Source organism: Drosophila nasuta, chromosome 2L (genome assembly GCF_023558535.2).
Source record: "Drosophila nasuta strain 15112-1781.00 chromosome 2L, ASM2355853v1, whole genome shotgun sequence".
Taxonomy (NCBI): domain Eukaryota; kingdom Metazoa; phylum Arthropoda; class Insecta; order Diptera; family Drosophilidae; genus Drosophila; species Drosophila nasuta.
Window position 1 is genome coordinate 2956032 of NC_083455.1, and position 22748 is coordinate 2978779.

Consider the following 22748-nt stretch of genomic DNA (forward strand, 5'->3'; position numbering starts at 1 on the left):
CTAACCGTCGGCCTTAGCAAACACTGGCAAATATGTATATAAACAACCGTAAACTGTAAGTTTTATGCTGCTGCACTGGCCATGCTCTGCTGTCACAGTTGCCACAAGCAGCTGCCGTTGTCTTCTTACCGGAGCCGAGCTCTGTTGAGTTTCTTTGCATAGCCAAAAAGGTAAGCGGCAAAATCGTCTAATGTAACTTTAATGTTTTTATTTGCTTTGCTACTTTCCAGCGCTTATTGCTCTGTGCCTCTTCTAGTGCTTCTTACTTATTATTATTATTGCTGTTGATGTTGTTGTTTTTGCTACTGTTACTGTTGTTGACGTTGCTGTGGTAGTCGCTCCCCACTTTCCTATTGCTGAGTATCTGTGTAGCGAGTTGAGCTTGTAGAAATGTCCTATGTGGCAACTTTGGATTTCCGGTCTCAAGCGGAAATAATGTCAAGCATGAGGAGACACACAAGCTGAAACCTACTGCAGAATTCCTTCGACCGCGCTTTCCGCTTATTTCAACTGTTTAAATATTGAACTACGTAATTTTATGTAGAAGCATATACTTAATATGTTGATTTGTTAAAGAGATTTATAAAATCAAGCTGCAAGCAAATTATGCAGATATATTTTATGCAAAGAAAGAAGCTTCTTTTAGCATTGATTTCCCTGTTAACTTCCTGCTCTTGATGACTGTTTTACTCGAAATTTGAGTTCTTATTGATTAAATACTTAAAGGCTTACTATGTGTTGGCGGGCGAATTCAATTTTCTACTGGGGTTCTGCAAGCGCATTTTCTACTGTGTACTTATAATCTGCGTTTCTCTTTTATATCATAAGTAAATTAATGCATTTCGCTTCAATTATTATCTAAATTGTCTGAGATGACATTGTAAACACCCACACACATTCGACAACATGAACTCACCTCTTTATATATTGTGTAGCCATCAAATATCGCCAATGTCAATAAGCTCAGTACAGAGATGGTGGCCAGACTGGATTCCAGTTCGAAGAAATCCTCATAGTATGCCACTTCGGCCAATTCATAGATTCGCAAGATGAAAATCAACAGCTCCACGGCAATGCTGCCATACAAAAAGACTAAGAAATGAGACGACCTTTGATTAATTTTCCTGACAGCAAATTATCAGACTATCAGACACACAGACTATCAGACAGTCACTGCAACACATAGATGGGATACGCACCTGTCACTTTTTTGCGCTCGAGCAGGCGATGATAGCACATTAGCATAATTGTCAACAGAATGGCGGCCAGAGCGTTCCACACGGCGCCAGCACCGATGACAATCATAACATTCAGCTCCATGGGCGTCGAGTCAAAGAGCAGGTTCAGCTGGGCGACATTGCGCTGGGGCAGCAGACTTCTGGCCAGCTCGAGACTATTAACGGCCAGTAGAAGCAGCGAAACAGCTGCGCGCAAATTGTGAAATGCTAGCAAAGTTTTATGGCACCTGCAATGAAAAGCGAAAACGGAAACAGCAAAGGCAAAAGCAAAAGCAACGTTAACAAACAAACCAACATATTTACACACACATAAAGATTCAAAGACGGTCAATTATAAAGATGCGAGCGAATCTTCGTGCTCGTCGTGACACGAAATTGCATCGCATCAGTTACTTATTGTTAAAACAACAAGAGAAGGTAAATAAGAAATAAGAGGTAGAAATATTATTACTAAAATAATCTGTCTTTAATAAATTCACTTTCTTACAATAAATGTAATTTATTCATTAATTGTATTGGATTCCTACTATTTTACATTATAAATAATTTTTGCATCTATTACTAACAAATTCCTCTCGAATATAGCATCGCTATTATTATTATTATATATCAAGAATAAAGTTAGAAATTTGTTTTTGGAAATTCAAATACGGAAAATCGTACCAATTTTATAAAAATATTACATACTTTTATAAAATTATAAAATAAGAACCATTAGAGAAAGTTTTATGCAAACATGAAATACATATCAATGACAGAACCAGAGGGTAAATAAGAACTAAGTGGTAATAATCAATACAAATATATTATTAACTCAGTATACATTAAATTTACTTAAAAAAAATTTACATTAATTTTGTCCGATTTTCGCATTTTCATGTTTCATAAGTAAAGTTTGCATTCCTCTCGATAAATTGCTATATTATAGTATACGAAGAATTAAATTAGAAATCAAATATAAAAAATTATCCAAATTTATTAAGCATAAATATGCGAAGAAAAAGAACCATTAGAAAAGGTTTTATGCAATTTTAAAACATGAGAAACATATAAATATAGCGATATGAAAATCACACATGGAAATGTAGAGATTTTCAGCGCGAAATCTGTACAAACCCGTAAACACGACCGTTAGATAATAAAATTGAAGTGTCTTTCATACGTGACTCGTTTTGTGCGATTCTTTTGAAAGTGGTGAAAGATTCTGCATTAAACGCATCTCTAGATTGCTACATAGGCAGATAGGTAAGTAGAAAATGTGGTTACTTTTTACTAGAGGAAGAAGGTAAGGTGAAGTAGTAAGGAGAGCGCAGAGCATAAATATTACAATATCAACAATTTTGAGTTTAATTAAGTGAAGTGCCAACACAGCTAGACTAGCTCTCTGTATGGGTGTGTCTCTTCAAGTGTTTTTTGTAATTGCCACAATTATATTCAAGTGCCACACGGCATCTCTCTCTCTTTTGTCTGGCCTGGTTTCAAGTTCAGACTCAGCTCCTGGCACGTCTGCTTGTTGATATTATTGTTGCTACTGCTGCTGCTGTTGTTGTTGCTGAGGCACCGACTGGCCTGGTGGTCATAATCTTAAGTGTGATATATGGCGCCCACTTTACTGGCGCACTTTGTGATTGCACTGCCAAGGTTTCATATTCAAAGTAAGCAATAATCTTTTAATAGGCATTCCAGTCAGCTAATATCAGATTATACTAAGAAACAAAAACATTTATAAATAAATAACTTAAGAGAACATTGCTAATGTAATTAATAAATCTAAAGAAATTCTTAATAAAAGTCGAAACCGTCAAACTTCGAAGTTTATACCATTTTATATATATTTAACTTTAATATACATAAGTTCTAATTTAAGAGCGAACCTTTTTGGGGACCTTTGTGACCCTAAATTTGACACGGAAATGGTAAAAAAAACAAAAATAAAAAGCAAAAATTTTGCAAGGAACAGCGCTTAAAACAAAAGGGTACATTACTAATGTAATGATTAAATAGTGGTCTTCTGTAATAAACAAATTCTTAACGGAAGTAACAACTTTTAAGCTTCAAATTGTCGTTTAGTCGAAACATAACGTAAAAGACTTTAAAGAATAACTTTGATAAGATTAGACTAACAATGGAATAAAATAGTAAACAAATATCAAAAACTTCAAATCATCGTCATAGTCGAAACATATATAAAGACTTTAAAGAATAAATTTAATCATTTCAAGTAAAATAGTAGAGATATACTGTGTGTAGCAATGGTACATTCAAGTCACAGTTACTAACATAGAAATACCACCAGACTTCTAAAGCTGTGTGCATCCTCATCACATACATACATACACAAAGATACATTTAATGATGTGCTAAAATGTGGAATTCTTTTTGGCTGCACAACGTGAACGCTTTTACACGTTTACACATGGCGTGGGGAATAGTGAACTAGGTGAGAAAAGGCTTGGGAGGGCAGACAGGCAACAAAAAAGTGAGAGGGGGTTGAATACAGTTAACTTGCGTCCGCAATGCCGTTGAAATATTATTTATTGCAAATACTGTTGCATACTATTTGGCGCAGTGGCAGCCCAGTTCACTGTTCGCCTATACGAAAGTAAAGGGCACCTGAAAAGTGCTATGCAGAATCTATGTGTTATTTTTGTTGTATTTATTCTGTACAGTTTTTAGCGCGCCAACAATTTTGTGGGAAGCTATTTTATTTATTGTGTTCACAGACTGTCAATAAATTTAATGAAAAATGCCTGCCTTGACAGTCAGCTGAGGCGTACCATGGCACGGATCGAGACAGACGACAGACGTCAGACGGCAGGCGGTCGACGTGAAACCCTTACATATTAATTACTTTTTTGACCGCTCTAAAAGTGCATGAATAATTGATTTCAATTTTTGGGTAAAATGTGCACAATGTGCATTTTTTGCGTTTGCGTCTTCTTGTTCTATTTTATTGGCCACCCACTCTGAGAACAACAATGTGCATTTAAATGCTGTACACCAAAGAAAATAATAAAAAATTCAAACCTATTTGAAATTGTTTACTATTTTCATATACCCAACAAACACAAAAGATGTGAGGACGACTGCTCACTACTCGCACTCGTAAACAAATAAATTTGTTATCTTTTTTCTGTCATGGGTTTATAAATATGCAACAACAATTAATTTTAATGATTGCCAGTAAATATATAAAATTGTATATTACTTATTATGGTAGTATTTTAAAGATGGTATCTTTTAGTGACATTCTCTGATCCAAAGCTTTCCCAATCACTTTTTTTATTGATGTTTTTGTTTTTTATTTATCCATTGTTCATTTTTAGTTCAGGTGTAACATTTTTTATTGATAGGCTGTTTGTTTGCACTTGTTGTATTTAAAATTAATAGTCGTTGATTGAAAAGTTTGGACAAGTCCATAATTTGCAGCTACGTAATTTGAATATACTCGAACATTCCTCTATACACATTTTTGTTTTGTTTTTTTGTGAGTACATATAAACTTATTTTCCAATTTGCTGTAGTGCTTGAAATGTTGATAAATGATAAATGATGAAAATTTAATTGTTTCATTGGAATTTTGTATTGTATAGGCACAATGTACAAGAATGCATTTAGGTCAAAACAAGAATATTGAACTAAATGGAATGTTGGTAAACTAAAATTAATTGCAAGCAATTAAATCAAAAAAAAGAAAAATATTCCAGACTACATTTTTAAAATTCTTAACTCAATTAAATTAGGATTTCTTTTTAAATTCCAATGCTTTTCGACATTCCATGACATATATTTTTTGGCTATATTATCGCCCATTACTTAACACTTGCAATTATTGAAAGCTGTTCAATTTCCTAACACATTTGGTTTTCTCCAACAAAATTTATTAATTTAAAGAAAGACATATTACTACAAAGATGGCAAACAAGTAATTCTCTATAACGAAAATGTTTCCAATAAAAGTTTTGAGCGACCGACGCATTAACCAACATAATTAAATATGATCATTTGTAACTTAGACTTAATTAATAAAACTTTATTTTGTGATTTTCAAAATATATAAATAAATCTAACATAAAATAAATAAATATAAAAATAAAAATTCTCTGAAATGTTTCGAAGCTTCATTAGCACATGTAAAAATAAGTAATTTAAAAAAATCGATTTTACTAATATCCTAAATAAAAAAAAATACAAATTTGATTGAACTTACAACTTAAATTAAGTTTATAAATAGATACACGCCATCCATTTTTAATAAAAGTAAAATAGTTCGGTATTATTCTTAAAAATATACCGAGCTGATACAGCAAAAATTCAAAAATATACCGACGACCACTCATAGTATATAAATAAAAAATAATGATTAAATGGCATCTTCTAAAAACAAAACAAGCAAGAAAGCTACAGTTGAGTGTGCTCGACTGTGAGATATCCGCTACCCATTTTGAAAAAATATATTCCGGTATTATTTTCAAAATATTCAAAAAATACTACAAAACACTAAAAATATATCAAATGGTATATTTGGTAAATCGATATAGTACCACATTCAAAATATTCCATAGACGCCACAATATACCAGATTGTCAGCCAGAGCAACTAAGACCCCTAGTAAGTAGGCGTTTTTGCCCATACAAAAGTATTTATTTAATAATTTCGACAATTTTTATCTGATCGCAACCGAATTTTCAGGAATCATAAATACTACACGGAAGTGGGCGTGTCAAAAACAAACTTGTTCTGCGTGCAAACATAACAAATGCTGTCGAAAAACAATTATAGCTCTATCTCTTATAGTCTCTAAGATCCAGTGCTTCATACGGACAGACACACAGACGGACAGACAGTCAGAAGGACAGACGGACATGGCTAGATCGTCTTGGCTATTGATGCTGATCAAGAATGTATATACTTTATAGAGTCGGAGATGCCTCCTTCTACCTGTTACATACATTTCCTGCCGGCACAAAATTATAATACCCTTCTACCCTATGTGTAACGGGTATAAAAATAATGATAAAATGACATCTTCTAAAAACAAAATTACATGTTACATTTACAAACTTACTACGGATCTTTTGGCTAAAAACCAAAAAATTCAAAATAAGATAGTTGGGAAATGCTTTGAATTAGTTACATAAACACATAAGGCTTTATAGTCTCTCGTTTTAAGCTTTTGTAATTTTACGTTTTGATGAACTGCAGCATAACTTATTAAAATTAATACTATAAGAAACAAAATATGTTAAGTAAACCCCAGCTTTCTGGTTATAACATTTTGAAAACGTGCATGACAAGCCGTTTTAAATGCAATTTATTTTTGCTTGCTTCGTTAGAAAACGTGTACTACCAGATTTTCAAGTGTGAAAATCGACAACATGCCACACGTCACTGGTGCTCCCCCTACACGATCCCCTCCCACCTCAAACACACACACACAAACACACATATATATGATATATGTATATGTATATATCACTCCAATCTCCCCATGTGCACGAATTGTCTGTTCTTTTGCAAGTCTTACGCAGCGCAAGTGTGGCAAATTAAGAAATCTAATAAAATTTTAAAATACTCTGAGAGTTTTGTGTCGAAAAACAGCGATACATATAGAATAAAATACATCTCGCAGTGCTTCGAATTGGAGCAAATGATTTGTTTACCGAATGATCCAAAAATACCAGAAAATTGCATTGAAATGCACTTGCAGTTGTATTTGTAGTTGTAGTTGTTTGTTATTGTTGCTGTTGCTGTTGTTGTTGATGTTGCTGTTGCTGTTTTTGTTGTTGCACCTATTGCATATGTTAATGTTGTTCTTATTGGGGTTGTTGTTGCTGCCGCTGCATTTGGTTGGTGTTGTTGCAGCTATCGCCTTGGCACGGGGCGTAATTTCTCAAGTGCCGGATGTATTATGGCTATCGGGAGTTGATTTTTTATGAATGAACAAAAGAGCAATGAGTACACTTACGAGTGTGCTTGCATTGAATTGTTTGTATTGTTGTTTTTAATGCATTTATTTCAAACTGTTTATTGATGCGTATTCCTGATCAAGGGGTGAATTATTCGGCTCTTGCAGGAGTGAGAAGAGTGAGTTCTATGAGTTTCGGATATCAATGATATTTTAAATGCATTCAAGTGTCTCCGCATTGTGCGGAACGTCTTCAATTTATTGGGGAGTGGAACGTGAGTGGAACTTTATTTAAAAAAATTCTTACCCCCAATGTTTTTATGTATCAGAATTCTATGACATCTTAATTAACCATCGACTATTCTACTTTATCTTTTATAAAGAAAAACATATATACAGTCAGCGCTAAAACTTTTATGATTTTTTTCCTTAAGTTTGCCATAATAGTGAAAAGTCGTTAAAACTAGGGTGAAACCAAAAACAACATTTTTTTAAATATTAAAAACAAATTTAAAATAAAAATTGGTATGCACTTTTATTAACATACCATCAGTTAACTTGTTAAAACAAAAATTGGGCGAATCCGCAATCATATAATGAAACCACAGGCCCTGAAAGTTACAAATTTGTAACCCTTCAAAGTGCGGCTTTTTTTGTGGCTGACTGTATGTATGTAACTCTCATTACTTCAATATTATATTATTATATTAATCTATGCACTTATCCGGGATGTAAAATATTATAGCAACCATTGTTATTATGCAATTTAGATAAATTTATAATACGTTATTGCAAAAGTCATTGTGGAAAAACTAGTCTTATTTAAATAGAATATGAATCCGTTCCAAATACCAAAGAAGAAGGATAAATCCAAACTAAATGAATTACATTTATGTTAAATCTCAGGCATAGCTCAAATACCTGTAGAAGTTATGAATACTGAATTTATTCAATCCGCATTATTGAAATATGTAAACAATTAACATGTAGATTGAAATCAACATGACATAACATAAATTGTTAAGCTATGGATAAATAAATTTGTTCCAAATTCCAAAGCATTTGAGAATGGGCTTACTTCAATTAAGTAGATTACATTGACCACAGATAAATACTTGTGCGCATACTGTATGACAACAGCAAATATTGAAATGACAATGCGGCGACTCTCTTGTGTTTGTTTGCAGCTGCAACCAGATGATGAAGATATATGTGCATATTGAATGACCAATGATCCAATGATCCATCCAATGCTCCACTGCAGCCCCTTGAGTAGCCGTTCATTTACGAGAGGTTCATTGGTCAACGCAAACCGATGACAAGACCAAATAACCAAAACAAACCCGAGCAACCAAAACATTTCCAAAGAAATTCCAATGAGAGACAAAACAGAAAAAAATGAAAAAGAAAACTCGTAAGACCTCTTGATTACATGTTTGTTTATATGCAAACTGGAGTAAACTTTTATTAATTGAGCGAACATTCGAGCGAGTCTGTATGTTTATAGATACATTAAATATATATGTATGTGAGTAAATATGTGGCAAGAAGACAACAACGATGACGACGCAGTGCAACAACAGCCACAGTCACAACCGCTAAACGTTGCCACCTCCGATCGCCGCGTCGCCTTTTCATACACAACGAAATTCAGACTATTCGAATAGTAAGTACTCTATATTGCACAATATAAAAACCTGGATATTTCACTCTAGCAAAGATTTCAGAACATTTTGGTTGACATTTCATAGCAAAAACAAAAAAGCAATCTTAAACATAATATTAATTTCTTTTCGTATTTCTAATCAAATTAAAAAAGAAAAACAGATGAACAGAACTGAAGACTTGTTGAAGATGATCTTACATTTTATTTATTATTTATTATTTTTTATAATTAATAATTAAAAAAAATAAATAAAAAAATAAAAATGTTTAACTTTAAAGTTTTGAAAAAGTAGGAACAAAGTTTCCTAATAAAATATAGTAAGTTTTATAAAATTAAATAGATGTAGATCATCTTCAATGCGACTTAAAAAAGAACTCACACATCAGCATGTTTGCATGAAAATGTTGGGCTTTTACTTATTTGACTGATGTCACGGCTGTCAGTAAATAATTCAAATGATTTTGCAACTAGATTTAGATTTCATGTTTTGTGCTGTCGCCGTTTCTCGCGCTGTTGTTGTCGGCGCTAAATGGAAATGTATCTTTTTATATTTCGCTTCTATGTATCTGCATCTGCGCAGACGATCTGGTTGTTTAGTCATGCAGCCAGAGTCGGTCATTAGGCAAGCGCCTGGGGAGGTATAAAAGCTTAGTCTTAAATGAGCTTGGGGAATATTTATCAGACACATTTACTTGGAAAACTGCATCCCTGAGACACTCACATGCACATATATATTAAATGCATACGTATGAAAAAGAATACTCTCAGCAATTTTTGATTTTATATTTGTCTGTATTTTTGGGGCCCGCCACATTTATTTCAACAGCTGGCCTAGCGCCACATGAGTAATCTTCCCTCTTCCGACCCGTTCCTGCTCCCCTTCCCGGTTGCCTCACCTAATAACCCCCTCTTACCCTCCTCATGCTTGGCAATTTTGTATATACAAAAACTGCGTCGGTTCGCTGCCTTTGCATATTGTTTATAAACGCATGCGCTAAATTTAAACAAAAAGATCCCATTTGTTTATCCGGGGCTAAATATTCTTCAAGCTTTTCAGTCACTTTATGCCAAAAGGGCTGCAAGATTTCGCTGCTAAACAAGTGGTTCATGTATTTTTATAATGATATTTATGTAATATGAAAAAAAACGAGAAATAATAGTAGTAATTAGATTCCTTGTCAATTGAAAATTAAAAAATAAAAATGGATTATTTACAGTTTAAAATTAACAACTGTCTTTTGTACATAATTTGCCATTCAAGAGTTGCAATACAATGAAACATTGAAATGATTTTATCCAAAAATATACTCTGTATATATATATACATATTTTGCAATTATTCAGTATATCTTGCATAGCCAAACAATTATCTTGATTCTTCTTCGCAGCAAGCTTTCAAAATACATTTATGTATGTACGTATACAACAACTGAATGCAAGACAATCGGTATAATACCTATAACATTTTTGGTAGACAATGTAAAAAAAAATGTACGCTTTATTAACATTTTTGCTTTTCAACAGTTGAAAAAAAATCTTGGTAAACTTTCATTAATAATGAATGTCAAAATTTTCATCTTGAACCTCAAATTGCAAAGTACATAAAAACCGCTTAAAACTATCACAATCAATATAAATAAATTCATAACGTTGGGGAAAAAATGTTCATGGTAACTGAGATTTATATCTTTTGAAATGGAGTCCGGAATGAAAATATGTATTTATCTTTTCAAGGGTTACTCTTATTAACGAAACCGAAATCTACTTAAGGTTTTCTGATTGTTTTCCAAGCCATTGAAATCATGAGGGAGATTTCTCACCACCAAAAGAGCTTTATCAATTAGTCACGAAATATTCCAATTTAGATTTCTATGCGCTTCTAAAATAGCTTTCAATTTATATGGTTTCTTATGAAATGGAATGAAAATAAAATAATGAAATATTAACATGCTTAAAGAATTCAAATTGTATATATAGAGGGAAAACAAAAAGTAAGAATTTAAAGCACACATACACAGAGAGAAACTTTATTAAGTTTTTTTTTTTTTAATCGGCACAGTTTCTTATTAAAACTTTGAGACGAAAACAAAAAATGCAATTAGAAATAAAAACCATTTTCTAATTTTCAATCAACGATTTGAGTTTAATTTTCACATACGTTATGAAGGCAAATGGTATATCCCTAAAGTTTAAAATTATAATATATAAACTCACTTTTCATATTTTCTCCAGATATAAATGCAAGCAACAATCAGCATAAATATAGAACAGCAGGTTAAAACATACTTGTTACGATCAATGGCACAAATATCGGTTTGTAAATTATCATATACGGCACGTTCTTCACCACTTAACTGATCGCAGCGGATCTGATTAAAAATCGGCTTCATTTTGGAGATATAATTAGGATTTCATTATACTCTGCAGTATTAGATCAGACACTATTGATGAGTTATTTAATTCGAATGTGTATTCAATTCAATTGAAACTTTCAACAAATACACAAAGTATGAACGCAATAGATATACTTGTAGAATCTCACAAAATTTTGCGCACACAAAAGTCGAAATTTAGAAACCACACTAAAGATTCGAAATGTAAACAAAATATTTCGCAATTAAAAATACATACATATGTACAATATGTATGTATCGTATGTGAATAAAAACACTATGTTATACACAGAACGTATTTCAGATACAATGTACACACATAAAACGCATGCCGCATGTACGTTTTACTATTAATTATGACTTTTTATCGTAATTATTTTGAATATAAACAATGAAAAATAAGCGCACGTTTCGTCTGATTCGCAGAAGACAACGACGGCTAAAAACTTTCCCGTTAAGAGCTGCCAACCGTCTGCAGCCGAGCGACGCAATGTACTGAAAGAAACGGTAAAAATATTCAAAAAACAGAAAGAACTCTCGCTGAGAGGCTGTGCGTGCGTGACTGAGAAAGAGCGAGAGAGAATTGCAGAGAAGCAGAACTAGCAAGTGACTGAGTGAGCGAACTAGCACGTGCAAGATCGTGCAAAAGTTCCTTGCTTGCTTTTGTTTTTGTTATACCCTGCACGTCATACGTAAAAGAAGAGTATAGGTTGTCATTGCAAAATATTGTTTGTCTTTAATATTATATCTCGTATTAAAAGTTGTTTCTTTACAAAATACTATTCTGTTTTACAACTGATAATGTAAGGCGTAAAATACAGGGTATATGTATCATGTACGATCAACGTTTTCAAACGTATTCTCCTATTATTACGCAAGATTTTTGTTGTTTAGACTTGCGTATTTGTTGTTTACAATCGCTTGTTTGTTTGCCGGTTGTTTTCTAAGTGAGCAACAGTTTGACAGCCACTGTTTTCATTAAACTGTGTAATATTGAGAGTAATTTAACCGGTTTAAATTTCATTTAATACGGCGAATGCAATTTCGGAATAGCATTCAGCATATAATCGCAGTAATGCTACAAAATCCATTAATGATTTCGTGATACAGTGCTTTATTATGCTTCAGGTAAGCAAAAGCCATATTTTTCATGAACTCTTTAAATTTCCCGTTTATTATTTATTCTTAGTATTTAAGAATCTCAGTTATTTCTCTGATTTTGTCTATAAATCTCAGGCAGGTAAGTTCAACAACTCAGCAGGTTGTCAATCAAGTCTAATCCGCATGAAAACCTCGTTTTAACGATGCAAACTGTACAACGCAAGGCATGCAACTTAGTTGGCACTTCAATTCAGCCCACTGTCCTGGTGCATGGCGGCTCGGGCAATATAGCCGATATCAAGCTACCCAAAATTCGATTAGGCGTCAAAAGAGCAGCTCGCATTGGCCACGATGTGCTGCAGAGGTCGGGCAGTGTTTTAGATGCCGTGGAGCAGGCGGTCAATTCTTTAGAAGAAGACAGCAATTTCAATGCCGGCTATGGCTCCGCACTTACCTATGAGAGTCAAGTGGAAATGGATGCTGCCATCATGCATGGCGCACAACTGGAGGCAGGCTGCGTTTCCCTAGTGCGAGACATTATCCATCCCATTACGCTGGCCAGACGCATCATGGAAAATACGCGACATCGATATTTGGCAGGCGAAGGCGCCATGCGCATAGCTGCAGCCGAAGTCTTCGACATACTGCCCAAGGGTGCATTGGTTACAACATCCTCGCTTGAATCCCTGGCCAAGTTCAAGGAAATCTTGAATAAAACGGGCGGAAGCAACTCATATGGTTCGCCGGGTACTGTTGGCGCTGTGGCGGTTGATGCCTGTGGTAATGTGGCTGCAGCTACCTCAACAGGCGGCATCACAGGTAAACTGCCAGGTCGTATCGGTGACTCTCCGGTACTGGGCGCTGGAACCTATGCAGACAACGAGTCGGGTGCTGTGTCTGCCACGGGACATGGCGAGTCTATAATGCGCTTCAATGTTGTGTCCCGTGTGCTGGCATTAGTCCACCACAGTAATTGTACAATTCAACAGGCTGCAGCGCAAGTGCTGGGAGAGATGACGAAACGTTTCAATGAAACTGCTGGCATCATAGCCATAGATCATCGCGGTCAACTGGGCATATACTTCACATCACAACGAATGTCCTGGGCATATCAGCGTGGCGCAGAATTACATTGCGGTGTCGATCCTGACGAAGATGAGTTCGAAATTGTGATATAGTAATTGGACAATAGTAATGGCAATATGAGCTAGATTGACAATGTATTCATATTAAACTAAGAAAATTTTTATCTTTACGCCAGAATTGACCATGAAAATGAATATCATGATCCAACTACAATCACAATGTACTCTTAAATCACTAACAAACTTAAATAAGAATCTTTAAGGCTGGACGCAGCCAGACATAATAAATAAATACAAAATATAAGTCTGTGTCTGTTTTAAACTGAACAGCAATAATCACAGCTTCCACAAATGGCAAAGAGGGAAGACTTTGGCTGGGCTTCTATGAAAAACAGCAATGCTTGGGTGCAGCTTACTTCGTGCTCGTTGATTCTGCTTTGAATCAACTGCTGCAGTTGGATAATATCGGCGGCATGCTCAAACTGCACGCCACACTCACATTTATATAAACTGCTTATGTGAAGAAGTGGTTTCTTAAGGCAGACTGGACAGATTATTGGTACTTGTGACGGATCCCGTTCGTTCTCAGCAAACAGCTCTTCGAGGTTTTGCTCTTGTAGAGCGTACCATTCGTTAACATCAGCCAGTAGCTCTTCATAGATGTGCTGCTCCATTTCCAAGTCCTGATCCAACTCATTAAGTTCCAAGCGTAAAATGTTATCCAAATCAGCCTGCAATTGCAACTAGTTAAATAATCAGCTTTGAATATGAAATTCACATGTTACCAATTGAATTTGACGGTTGCCATCGACATTTCCCTTACGAGCATTTACAATGCGTATGCGACATTTCTATTCATATGAATAGGAGAAAAAAATACAATTTACAAATTTATAAGAAAGTGAACTATGTTGCACTTGCCTCTCGCAGTAAATCACGCAACTTTGGCATGCCTAACCGTTGATTTTTGGCTACATTTTGTGCATGCCGTTTCTGTTCAACACTTGTTTTGTGAATTGGCTCGTTAGGACACTGCATCGCTGCAAATTTGCAATAATATAATGCTTAAATATGCTTTATAAGAACAAACTGCAAAAGACGCGGGCAACAAACAGCTGGAAACAGCTGTTTACTTATCGATATGCATAAGTATTGATATCGAAATACAGCTGTGCACGGAACGTGTGCCTGTACAACACTAAGGTTCAGAGTTGCTTTGGAAAAAGTTTGACACATGGAACATGGCGTATTTCGTGCTTCCGCTCTTTCTTTCCCTTTCTTTTACCAACGTGCATAGTGTCTAGTAAAAGGTTAGTGCAAAACATTTTCAATTTTCTTAACAAAAACAGTGTTAAAATGTTCACAATTTGTGCCTTAAACAGATGCCAGCCACGGCCGCCAAGAAACCAGCAGCTAAAAAGCTGCCCGCTGTGCCGGAATCCAAGCTGAAATTCAGCAAGAAACAAATCACCAAGCGTGTCGCTGAGACGAAACGTCGCTTGAAGCGTGCCGCTGTCGTTGCTCTGCGCAAGAAGGAGAATTTGATTCGTGCCGAGAAGTACCAGAACGAGTACATCAAGGCCGATCAGCGCGAGATTAAGTTGCGTCGCCTGGCCAAGAGCCGTAACCAATTCTACGTGCCCGCTGAAGCCAAATTGGCTTTTGTCGTCCGTATTCGTGGGTGAGTTCGTCATTGAAACAAGTTGCATCGACTCGTGTTGTTGTTGATGTTTGCTAACAAATTTTCCAATTTGGCTTGCAGTATCAACAAGGTTGCGCCCAAGGTACGCAAAGTGCTGCAATTGTTCCGTCTGCGCCAAATCAACAATGGTGTCTTCATCAAGCTGAACAAGGCCACCATCAACATGCTTCGCATTGCCGAGCCCTACATCACCTGGGGTTACCCCAACTTGAAGTCGGTGCGCGAGTTGATCTACAAGCGCGGCTATGTCAAGCACAGCCGTCAGCGTGTGCCCATCACCGATAACTTCGTGATCGAGCGCAAGCTGCGCAAGGCACACAACATTCAGTGCGTTGAGGATTTGGTGCACGAGATCTTCACCGTGGGACCCAACTTCAAGTATGCCTCCAACTTCCTGTGGCCGTTCAAATTGAACACGCCCACCGGCGGCTGGCGCAAGAAGGCCAATCACTACGTCAACGGTGGTGACTTCGGCAACCGCGAGGACAAGATCAACAGACTGCTGCGCAAGATGGTCTAAGAATTCTGCGGTGGGATAGATTAAATCAAGAACGGTCTGGCAACAGCGAAAGAAATAAAATTAACTCTTTTTTTAAAAGTACCCAAATGCCGTTAACAAAATGCAAGTGTTTTGACTTTCTCAATAGCTGAAAACGGCAAACTTCTCATTTGACATATATTGTAATCTGTGGTTCAAAGCCGAATGTTCTAATCTGTTTCTGTTATTCTATTAATTATTCCCTCATCTAAAGATGTTTAGTCCAAAAATTCAAGAATCAGTGAAAGAATTAACGGCGACATACAAAAAAACCAAATTATCTCTGTGTGGACTCTTAAAAGGGAGAAAGGTTAGCAGGTACATTCATTCCCTGCATGCAGATAAAGCTTGCTCTAAAATTTTCAAACTGATGTGGGTCCTTTTGTAATACATACATAATTCGGAAAACTTGATAGAATGGGATATTAAATTTTAATGTTATACTAAAAACACTACAAGAGTAGGTTGTGGATGGAGTTAATCGAACCAAATAGCTTTTTCTACTCTTGACTCCCACAAAGTCTAGTAACTAGAGCCAATAATATATCTCGGAATTTTGTAAAATATCGAACACCAACAGTAAGTCAATGGGTAGTGATAACCTTCAAGTTAGAAGAGAATGGATCACAAACAATAAAAAAAACTACGAGGTGGCAATATACATTTCAAAGAACAATAAGGATTTATCAAATTTCTAACTTGCCACAATCTCGAATTAAAACAAACATCACGTGCTTAAAACAAAGCTTATGGAGTATTCAAATGAGTGTTTTCTGTATAGACTTTATTAAGATTTAATTGCTAAACAGCCATCTCCATTTGAATCTTTTCATGAGGATTGTATCCAACGATTTCAAAATCTTCATAACGAAAGTCTTCAATATTTGTGACCTGCCGCTTAATGTTAAGCTTAGGAAATGGACGAGGCTGCCGCTTTAGTTGCTGTTGCAATGGTTCCACATGATTAAGATACACATGAGAATCTCCCATGGTGTGGACAAAGTCACCAGGCTTCAATCCGGTCACATGGGCAATCATGTAGGTGAGCAGCGCATAAGAGGCGATGTTAAAAGGAACCCCGAGCCCCATGTCTGCACTTCGCTGGTACAGATGACAGGAGAGTTCTCCTCGAGATTGCGACACATAGAACTGCACCAAGCAGTGGCAAGGAGGCAGTGCCATTTTGGGTATATCCAAGGGATTCCACGCCGACATAATGATACGACGATCCGAGGGATTGTTTCGAATCGTATCAATCACTTGCTGCAGCTGATCGATGCCTTGTCCGCTGTAGTCATCATCGCAGGTGCGATACTCGGCTCCAAAATGACGCCACTGAAAGCCGTAGACCGGACCCAGATCCCCAACAGCGCGCTCCGTGTGGCCACATTTATCAAGGAACTCGCGAGTGCTGTTGCCATCCCAGATGTGAACTCGCTGCTGCTGTAGTAGTTTTGCATCCGTCTTGCCGGCTACAAACCACAGCAGTTCCAGGGCGATGCCACGGAAGAAAACTCGCTTGGTAGTCAGCAATGGAAAGGAATCATTGCGCAGATCAAATCGCATTTGAGTACCAAAAATTGAAAGAGTGCCAACTTCTGTCCGATCGATACGTTGCTCTCCTGTTGCAATAATCCGTCGCACTAAATCCAAATATTGCGCCTCATCGTGATTAGGCTGTTGCTCCACTTCAGCGTCCATTTTCAGTGTTTCAGCTTGAAGTCCGTAAAAACCTTTTGTTTATTTAGAATGATGCATCTGTTGCAATGGCGGGAACGTTATTGGCGGGAATGTGCTGTGTGGCCAGACGGTAAAGCTTTATCTTTCTGCAAATACTTTAAATTATGGAATGATAAAAACCGTTTTGGAGAACAAATTTACTCCAGCTATCGATAAGCTTTTTAAAATATAACTATCGATATGCTTTCTAAAACATCGATTTCGACTTTCGCGGCCATTTAAACTTATATAATTAAATTCAATCACTTAATGTTCGTAATTACTAAATAGTTGTGATTCAAATCGTAATATCAGCAGTTAGAGATGCAGATAATTAAAACAATTATTTTGCAATGCATTACACTGTTTATTATTGTTTTTCGCGAATTGCGAATGGTTTGGAATTCAGGGATGCTGCAATTCAAAATGGTCATTAATTTGCGAACAATAAATTATTATTGCTACATTTTAGAATACAGGATGCTGTTAAATTTTTTTTATAAAGATTTTTACATTTTTTTGTTTGCCTCTCAGCTGGCAGTGCTTGGAATTAATTTTCAAAATTGCTCAAAAAATACATGCACAATAAAAATAATGCATATAATGTATTCGGTTTTGAAGTCAATAATACAATTGTTAAAAAAAAAAACCAAACTTTTGATACAGCATCCTGATTGCAACAAATGCATTTGTTTGTTAATAATTGTCAATCCTTTTGTGTGGTTTATATAGCATTTTACGTACACTTATTTTATATATGCTAAATATTATGCGCCTTCGTCGTTTATGTATTTGTGTTGTTATTGTGATTATTCTCTACTGATGTGTAGTGGTCACATGTATGTTCTGCACCAGGCGTTGACCCCAATACTCTTCCAGATTGAACGGTTTGAAATTTTTCAATTGATTATCAGATTCATTGCAGTATATTACAGGTGTTCCCTGCTCGCTAACCTAGAAGAGACGAAAAACGTAAAAAGATATATGCTTACATACGTATGTATATAAGGTAATGAAAGCGACCTGCCGCAAGGTGCCTAATATTGTGTTGTCGACTTTTATTATTTATAGCTAAAATTGAACTCACTTTGTTCCAAGCCCCACGAATGTAACGAATTAATTCATCATGTTGTGATATGGTCACACTTTGCTGCTGTTGTTGTTGGTGCTGTTGCTGCGACACCGCCGCTGCATAGAGCGCATTGGTGTTTGATGAAGAGTTAATAATGCTATTATTGGAGTATTGTGTATTATGCGATGCGTTTGTCACCGATGCCGACGATGAGGACGACGATGTAGATGAGGAATTTGAACTGTTATGATGATGGTGGTTGTGTGGTCCATTGCCACTGCCTTGGCGGCGTATGTAGGGGTAGCGTCTGCAAACAGATTATAGTATTACACAAATTAGTTTTCCAATATCACCTACTTTTTACATACACACACACATATATATATAAAACACACATACGCATGCATATGCTGTGTTTACTTTTTTCCCCAATTTGTATGCGTCACAAACTACGCCTAGCCGTACCATATGATGTGTGTTTGTGTTAATTGGATCACTTACCCATTGTTGCGTTCCATTATATATTTAATTTTATAAAAATATTGCTTGAATTTTGTTGTTTTTGTTTATCACACAAATCCCAATGCTATTATTGGGAGTATTGTGAGCTATTTTTTTCTGTTCGTTGTTGCATTGAGTGTGACCGTAATGGAAATTTTAAAATATGCTTTTATAAATATACAAAATATTCCAAAATAAATCATCGACTTGCTTTTCAAAACTATGGCTCAATTATTCAAAAAGAAAAACAGGATTTGTCTAAAATTAAGTTTTTTCACATATTATTTTTATAACAATATGTAATTATGAGATATGCTTAAAAATAATGTACCCTACGGTATATTTCATATATGGTCATACTATATGCAGAAAGATAGGTTCAGGTTTGCGAGTCAAGTTTGCATTCCCAAAATTGTGTATACTTTTTAATATAAAAAGTATTTTTTTTAATGGCGATCACTATTGATCACCGCTACGTGATCAGGCCCACGCTCGTATGGAACCAACAACTCCTTACATTTTTCAATAAATTTAAAATTTGGCGTATATTCACTAATTTTGTACTTTACAAATTTTTTAATTAATAAATGTAATTTTTTTGCAATTGGATTTGTGGACATTGTATAGTTTTCAAAGTAGAATGGTGTAAAAGTTTTCATCCGATATTAAAATTATAAGTCAAAACGTATTCTAACGATTCCAAAAACGATTCGTTTTACGTTTATTTATATAAAATGCATAACATATATATTTTGTTCAACTGTTAATAATAAACGTAAAAAATAACTGCACATATACACATACATACATACAATGTAAAAAAGGAAATGTTAAGAGTAATTGTTTAAAAAATTTCATTTACAAAATAATTACAATTCGTATACATAAATACCTATATGTTTTATGTATGTGTGTGTAAACATTTGATTTAAAATGTAGTATAACATAAGTCTATAGTTCTTACTGAGCATTCTTCTTAAACACAACGCAATGTTAGTTAATCAATCATGATCAAGTCGATCGATTGATCATCTCATATGTATCTTGATAATAAATTTATAGCTTTTGTCTTTTAACACAATAAAATGCACATTCCGAGTTGCTTTAAATTTACCGCATTAACATTTGGCAGCACCATAGGGAGAGGGGAGGAAGGGACAAGTTGATTTCGGATTTCAAAACTTAACTATAACTTATGTACTTACTTATGTACATATGTAGTTCATTATACATTTACATTTACATCGATAACTTTCGTTTAGATTTGTGCTAACAGTTACAATTTTGTTTAAAAAACTATTTTGGCTGTGCGCTGTCTACGAATCAACTAATAAACAAATTCGTTTTGTGTTTTACACTCACACATACAAACACACTGCGTACACATACATAGTAATCAGAACTGGAAAACATATACATACATACATATGTAAATGTTTTTAAAGTTCGTCATTAGAATCGAAAATTGAGAACACAATTGATTACAAAAATCGAGTTTTGCAGCAATTTTGCTTGTTGTTTCCGTTTCCATGTTGAGAAGTGGAAGGTTTTTCTCTAAATTTCATGTGGACATTAAAATGCAAGCAAAGTATTGAATGATGAGTTCAAATCGCAATAATGGAGATGTTTGAAATATCAATAAAAAAGTGTAAAGTTTTTCCAGTTCCGTAAGGAAGTTTACGCACAAAAGAGTGTGAGAATTGATACTGAGCTTACAGATCATCGTCGCCAATGCCCTCAAATGCTTCGTTGCGCACCGATGTGCTCCCAGCATCGTTGGCATCGTTGCGGAAGAAGACCGCAGCAAATGTTCGTGCGGTTGTCAGCTTGTTATGCGGTTGCCTGCAATGCTGAGCTAGAAACTTAACCGGCGGAGTTGTCGCCTTCGCAGTTGATGTAGTTGTTGTTGTCGATGTACCCGAAGTAAAAGACGACACCGAGCTGGTTGTTGAAGATGTGGACTCTGATGCGCCACGCGAAGTGCTTGCCTCCTGCTCATCATCACTGCCCCCGCTACTGTTGTTATCATTGTGCAACAGCTCGTCAACCATGCCCTGGAGCGAGACAGACATCAGCATGGCCTGCTGACTGGTAATTGTAATCCAGCGCAGCGTTTGCTTCGACATCAGATACTCAAAGGACAGCTGCAGTTGTGTGGGTTGATCCCGCGACTCGAATGTGTTGTGCATGGCACTAACTCGCCAACAACGCATGCGTGTCACCCGAAACTTGGTCTCGTAGATTTTGGCACCGCGTGCCGTGCGCAAGCTGAGTTCTCGATTGCCAATGGTGACCAGTGCTTGGGTCTCCAGCTGGGGATAATCGACTTGGGCGGCGCCAAACTGGAGGCAACCATAGCTTGGCAGCTGACGAACCAGCTCCAAGTATTGCAGCGGCCGCGACTGCATTTGCAGGCTGCTCAGCTGACGGCGCATCTCTGGCGTGCAAATAATCCACTCACGTGCCACATCCGATAGTGTTTGGTGGTAGAGCAAGTTAAGGGCGACACTGTTGCCCAAAAGCTTGGCATCCCAGCGTGCGTTCCAGTAGCAGGTGCGCAATAACAATTGACAGGGCTGCGCGTGAAGGCGCGTTATGAACGGCGACTCAAAGTCCATCAGGCGTCGCAGCAGCAACACATTTGGGGGATCATCGGGAGATGACAATGGAGATTCGGGATTACCCTCTACCTGTCGCATCAGATACAGGCAAAAGAACTGCATCAGTTCGGGCGGCAGTTGCAGTGCTCGACAGACTGTTTGGAGCACAGAGCTAGCATTCTGTTGCACATGACAGTTGACCAGCAACTGTACCACAGGAGGCGATACATGGCCACCAGTGTAGACCTCGACCTGCAGCTGCTGCTGCTCATTTTCATTGCCCACCGAGCCCTCGGCCAGCGCAGTTTCCAGCTGGGCACGCTGCAGGAACTGCTGCAGATAGGAGAGCCGTGCAATACGAGAGTCCTGTCCAATTATCTGCAAGTAGTGCTCGAGAGCGGCGCGTCGTGTCTCCAGCTGGCTATTGCTCAGCGGTAGCAACCGTTTGGGGGGAAAGGGCGGCAGGGAGGCGTCTGTGCAACGCCTACGCAACTGTTCGTGCAACGCATGCAGCTGCTTGTAGCGAAGGCAACAATGATAGTTACCGTTAATGTAGATGTTGTACACCGTGTACGTGGGCGATCCCCCGCTCGCTCCCTCTGCATATTGTTCCTGTGTGTCTGGTATTGAGAAATGCATTGTTGTTGTTGCTCGGTTTGCTTGGGTTGCTCTTTGCTGCTGCTGTTGCCTTCACTTTTTCATTGCGTTACACTTTGCAGCGTCATGGACGTCTACTGCTACTGGCTTGTTATGGTTGTAGTTGGATTAGTCACTACGCTCTTTTTTTGTACAAGCATTAATTTTATTTAATTAACAATTGTGCGTTTTTTCCAGCGTGACCACAAATTCGATTTGCAAATATACCAATACAATCTACTCGTTGGACTTCAGGAATACCAAAAACGGTCACTCTGAGTATAACAATCGATTTCGAAGTCGAATAATTTCTCCCATTCATTTTGACTGAAACCATACAAAAATATGCAACAAGAAATGAGCAGTGTGGAAAAAGTTAGATTTTGAGATTTTCTTTGTATGAGTAAATTGGCTAACGGTCGATAACATTGTGATCTAAATTATCGACAAGAAACACTAACCATTTGATATTCTTAACATAAAAAAGAAACTATGTAATATGAGAAAACATTAGCCAGTTTATATGTTTATATAAATCTTATGTAAATATCCGTTGTGTTTTTTAGGCCAATAAAAAGCTGTTCTACTG

The 22748-nt window shown here is 36.6% G+C and overlaps 7 protein-coding genes and 1 long non-coding RNA gene across 8 annotated transcripts in view; 3 read left to right on the forward strand and 5 right to left on the reverse strand.

Moving 5' to 3' along the window:
* LOC132799007 (ATP-binding cassette sub-family C member Sur) overlaps window positions 1-11638 on the reverse strand; it is a 54185-nt gene extending 42547 nt beyond the window's left edge. Inside the window, 3 exon segments of the mRNA XM_060811151.1 lie at window positions 917-1092; window positions 1200-1465; window positions 11027-11638. Of these exon segments, the coding sequence (XP_060667134.1) occupies window positions 917-1092; window positions 1200-1465; window positions 11027-11202 (618 nt within the window). The 5' untranslated portion in view covers window positions 11203-11638.
* Window positions 8158-11738, forward strand: LOC132783836 (uncharacterized). Its single transcript, XR_009632219.1, has 3 exons — window positions 8158-8263; window positions 8334-8812; window positions 11632-11738. It is a non-coding gene; the product is annotated as an uncharacterized LOC132783836 (long non-coding RNA).
* A 409-nt stretch (window positions 11739-12147) lies between these two features.
* On the forward strand, window positions 12148-13508 carry LOC132783426 (probable isoaspartyl peptidase/L-asparaginase GA20639). The gene is made up of 3 exons (XM_060788610.1): window positions 12148-12333; window positions 12395-12445; window positions 12531-13508. Exons 1-3 carry the CDS (start codon window positions 12325-12327, stop codon window positions 13482-13484), a joined length of 1014 nt encoding a protein of 337 aa, XP_060644593.1. The 5' UTR covers window positions 12148-12324; the 3' UTR covers window positions 13485-13508.
* LOC132783634 (RIP-like protein) lies at window positions 13508-14562 on the reverse strand. The gene is made up of 3 exons (XM_060788986.1): window positions 14313-14562; window positions 14177-14242; window positions 13508-14122 (listed from the first exon to the last, which is right to left on the reverse strand). The coding sequence occupies exons 1-3, from the start codon at window positions 14427-14429 to the stop codon at window positions 13709-13711; spliced, it is 597 nt and encodes a 198-aa protein (XP_060644969.1). The 5' UTR covers window positions 14430-14562; the 3' UTR covers window positions 13508-13708.
* Window positions 14563-14601: 39 nt separating this feature from the next.
* Window positions 14602-15714, forward strand: LOC132783571 (large ribosomal subunit protein uL30). The gene is made up of 3 exons (XM_060788859.1): window positions 14602-14701; window positions 14774-15072; window positions 15154-15714. The coding sequence occupies exons 2-3, from the start codon at window positions 14774-14776 to the stop codon at window positions 15611-15613; spliced, it is 759 nt and encodes a 252-aa protein (XP_060644842.1). The 5' UTR covers window positions 14602-14701; the 3' UTR covers window positions 15614-15714.
* Window positions 15715-16290: 576 nt separating this feature from the next.
* LOC132783495 (thymidylate synthase) lies at window positions 16291-17460 on the reverse strand. Its single transcript, XM_060788734.1, has one exon. It carries the CDS (start codon window positions 17330-17332, stop codon window positions 16433-16435), a length of 900 nt encoding a protein of 299 aa, XP_060644717.1. The 5' UTR covers window positions 17333-17460; the 3' UTR covers window positions 16291-16432.
* Window positions 17461-17694: 234 nt separating this feature from the next.
* LOC132783719 (homeobox protein 13) lies at window positions 17695-19073 on the reverse strand. The gene is made up of 3 exons (XM_060789105.1): window positions 18924-19073; window positions 18438-18729; window positions 17695-18304 (listed from the first exon to the last, which is right to left on the reverse strand). Exons 1-3 carry the CDS (start codon window positions 18938-18940, stop codon window positions 18167-18169), a joined length of 447 nt encoding a protein of 148 aa, XP_060645088.1. The 5' UTR covers window positions 18941-19073; the 3' UTR covers window positions 17695-18166.
* Window positions 19074-19760: 687 nt separating this feature from the next.
* Window positions 19761-22391, reverse strand: LOC132791980 (sorting nexin-17). The gene has a single exon (XM_060801194.1). The coding sequence runs from the start codon at window positions 22160-22162 to the stop codon at window positions 20636-20638; it is 1527 nt and encodes a 508-aa protein (XP_060657177.1). The 5' UTR covers window positions 22163-22391; the 3' UTR covers window positions 19761-20635.
* Between the last annotated feature and the right edge of the window lie 357 nt (window positions 22392-22748).

Excerpts from the sequence above, each read along its gene's own strand:
- LOC132783719 (XM_060789105.1), bottom strand. Across the intron at positions 18,305-18,437 it reads TTCGTGGGGCTTGGAACAAA|GTTAGCGAGCAGGGAACACC; the intron begins GTGAGTTCAATT and ends CGTCTCTTCTAG.
- LOC132783634 (XM_060788986.1), bottom strand. The coding sequence starts at position 14,429 with ATGCAGTGTCCTAACGAGCCAATTCACAAAACAAGTGTTGAACAGAAA. Across the intron at positions 14,243-14,312 it reads TGCGTGATTTACTGCGAGAG|AAATGTCGCATACGCATTGT; the intron begins GCAAGTGCAACA and ends TCATATGAATAG. Across the intron at positions 14,123-14,176 it reads GCAACCGTCAAATTCAATTG|GCTGATTTGGATAACATTTT; the intron begins GTAACATGTGAA and ends TTGCAATTGCAG.
- LOC132783571 (XM_060788859.1), top strand. The coding sequence starts at position 14,774 with ATGCCAGCCACGGCCGCCAAGAAACCAGCAGCTAAAAAGCTGCCCGCT. Across the intron at positions 15,073-15,153 it reads TTTGTCGTCCGTATTCGTGG|TATCAACAAGGTTGCGCCCA; the intron begins GTGAGTTCGTCA and ends TTTGGCTTGCAG.
- LOC132791980 (XM_060801194.1), bottom strand. The coding sequence starts at position 22,162 with ATGCATTTCTCAATACCAGACACACAGGAACAATATGCAGAGGGAGCG.
- LOC132783495 (XM_060788734.1), bottom strand. The coding sequence starts at position 17,332 with ATGGACGCTGAAGTGGAGCAACAGCCTAATCACGATGAGGCGCAATAT.
- LOC132783426 (XM_060788610.1), top strand. Across the intron at positions 12,446-12,530 it reads TGTCTATAAATCTCAGGCAG|GCATGCAACTTAGTTGGCAC; the intron begins GTAAGTTCAACA and ends GTACAACGCAAG.